This window comes from Macrobrachium rosenbergii, chromosome 53 (assembly GCF_040412425.1).
Source record: "Macrobrachium rosenbergii isolate ZJJX-2024 chromosome 53, ASM4041242v1, whole genome shotgun sequence".
NCBI classification, from domain to species: domain Eukaryota; kingdom Metazoa; phylum Arthropoda; class Malacostraca; order Decapoda; family Palaemonidae; genus Macrobrachium; species Macrobrachium rosenbergii.
This window is the reverse complement of record NC_089793.1, coordinates 44,999,342-45,002,491: the sequence shown is the minus strand read 5'-3', so window position 1 is coordinate 45,002,491 and position 3,150 is coordinate 44,999,342. Positions and strand designations below refer to the sequence as shown.

Below are 3,150 nucleotides of genomic sequence, written 5' to 3'. Positions count from 1 at the left end.
CTTCCAAATAATCTCCATCGAGTCTCCCAAGAGATCTTTCAATGCGTTTTATGAAACGTACAAATAAAGCAAACATTTGCGTGGAACCTAAAAATTAATAGGCAAAGTATTTCACTTCTGGCAGAGTTGTCCAGCGGTGAACTACACATTGCAATGGAGAAAATCTGCATTGTTGGTGCGCGCCGCAAATTTATTATTCCGAGCAAGGCGTCGTTGGCCGCTGTAAATGAATGGGAAAGAGACAGAAACACAGACAAAAGATAAGGGGAACCGTAAAAAAGGATGAAGAGTACAAAGTAAGGCGATGCTCGTGGCCAAGATATGGAACCTAGGAAGTATTCTGTTGCGGAAATGAAGGTTGGCATTGCTGAGGAAGACATCAGGAATTCCGCAAATGGAAAGGTAAAGATTTCAGCACTGCAAGGCGGTACAAGAAATGAAAGCTGAGTGAAAAAGTTTGTTAGTATGTACGCACAAATGCTTACTGCAAATAGAGAAGGAAGCTTACACCATAGCAAGGCCATGCGAAAACGAAGGAAAGATAAGAAGCTCACAGTATGTGTTGGCGCTAGTAAGTAGTAATAATGAGTGATGGAGGCTGGGATAACTTGAGACATACCTCTGTCGATTGGCAGTCTTGCCAGCCATAAACGACAGGTGGACAGACAGAATTTTTCGAATATGATAGACAAAACCCATTGTACTATGAGAAAGGTCTTTATCTGCCTCACAAGTTGGTAGATTCCCAAGCTCTTGTGAATCTCCAGAGCGTGCGCAGAAAAGGAAGCAAAAATATTTAACAGTGCCTCACCTAAAGGAAGAAAATCAGGAAGATCATGGAATAAATATACCGTAAGAGGCGGCGGAACTTTTTATGGGAAATGTAAGTGAACAAACGATAAAAAGCATACCACTATTTTCGCATAAGGAAATTCATTGCGTCTCTGATAAGGGAGCATTTAAGAGTTATCTAATATAGCCTGCCCTTATCTCTCTCTGTCTCTCTCTCTCTCTCTCTCTCTCTCTCTCTCTCTCTCTCTCTCTGGCAGTACGAGCTAGAAATAGTTTGTGTTCTCTCTGAAATCGTATCCCTGGAAGGTTGTCGCCCGCACAGCGACGAACCCCCAACGTTTAGATATTATTTATTACAGGAGAGTATAATCCACAATAATTTTGTTGTTCAAGAGAACCAATCTGATTATTAGTCTGAGCAATGATGAGAGCTGAGAAGGCTTTCGAAAGCTCTTTTTATACTTCGTAACTTCTTTAGATGGCAGAAACTGTATGGATACTGTTCACGGTGCTGTGAGGGATGAAAACTATTATGAGAGAGAAAAAAGTGGGTGCGCGGCACTACGTGACATTGGTAACAAGTGGTGGACAGTCTGGATTCATCAAGTGTGATGCAGCTATGAAGTTCGAGCTGAAGCCCTCACGCAATGAAGAAGGTAAGAGTGACGCATGCTTTATAAAAGCGGGCATGCACGCCCCCAATATGCACGTGCTTGTTTTATAATATGGTTTCCCTTTAAGAGTACAATAGTCAATAGAAAATCTGTGGTGGAATTAACTTTTGAGATATTCAAATTTTCTTTACAAATTAGAGCTGGAGCCGAATGGTGCACTGATAGATCGTTATCTGTCAGTGTGTGTGTGCGGTGAATTAGTAGGTTTGAGACAAACACTTGAAACCCCAGCTTCGATTCCTGAGCTAGGAGGAACGATGTAGGCACTTTCCGTTAAAACCTTTTGCGTCTCAGTTAGCCTATATATTCTCTATCTTAGAGAAAATGTACACGACATATATATATATATATATATATATATATATATATATATATATATATATATATATATATATATATATATATATATATATATATATATATATATATATATATACATATATATATACTGTATATATCTATATGTATATATGTGTGTGTGTATCTGTACATATAAAAATAGTATATGGCCACAACTGCCATAGAGTAAAGGTGAAAGACCTTGCATTCCGTTGTTTCACTTTCTTATTTCTTTGGTAGAAGTTGTAGGCATAATATATATATATATATATATATATATATATATATATATATATATATATATATATATAAAATATGTATTTACATATATAAATATATATATATATATATATATATATATATATATATATATATATATATATTATAATTATATATATATACGTATGTGTGTGAATGTGTGCTTGTATACACATGAAATTTAAGGAAGTAAAATAAAAAAACAATAAGGAAAGCCATCCATTTCGGCTGGCACTGCGTAACTTTATTGATGGTGGATTCACAGCAGTTATGGTGTTGTATCGAGTATTTATTTGGGATATGCAGGCGTGGAAATGAGAAACGTGAGGATACAGGTGTACAATAATGACCTAGCCAGCCACCGTTATTTCATGGTAAAATTTTAGATAAAATAACTTGTTTTATTTTCGTTGCTGTTGGCCGATTTACTGTATTGTTCAGAACACTTGTAGATTAAAAAGAACATTTGTGTGTGTTCATATATACATATATATATATATATATATATATATATATATATATATATATATATATATATAATAGATGTGTGTGTGTATGTTAACAAATATTAAGTCACAAATATAATTGTACTTCCCTCCGAGTGTAAGTTATCTGTCACTATAAAAATCACGTGTGTAAAATTTATATATATATATATATATATATATATATATATATATATATATATATATATATATATATATATATATATATACTGTATACATAATCATTAAGCTACAAATGTCGTTTAATATCCAGTTCACGCTACTTCGGGAACATCCCCAATGGGAAATTATCACCAAAGGGGAATTTATAAGTGATGAATGGATCGGTACTGCCGGGTCTCGATCCCTCGACACAGTTACCTTCCAACGACTCCAGTCGACGGACGACCCACTGATCGAGACCCGGAAGTACCGATCCATTTATCACATAAATTCTCCTTCGGTGATAATTCCCCATCGGGGATATTCCAGAAGTAGCGTGAATTGGATATTAAACGACCTTTGTAGCTTCATGATTGTATATAAATCATGGTGAGATAAAAATTTCATATTTATGTGCATATATTTATATATGTATATAA

The 3,150-nt window shown here is 35.0% G+C and overlaps 1 protein-coding gene across 1 annotated transcript in view; it reads left to right on the top strand.

Moving 5' to 3' along the window:
• The first annotated feature begins 1,064 nt into the window (after window positions 1–1,064).
• Window positions 1,065–3,150, top strand: part of LOC136834429 (alpha-(1,3)-fucosyltransferase C-like) — a 15,363-nt gene continuing 13,277 nt past the window's right edge. Inside the window, exon 1 of the mRNA XM_067097027.1 lies at window positions 1,065–1,448. Coding sequence (XP_066953128.1) covers window positions 1,440–1,448 — 9 coding nt within the window. The 5' untranslated portion in view covers window positions 1,065–1,439. The remainder of the gene's footprint in view (window positions 1,449–3,150) is intronic.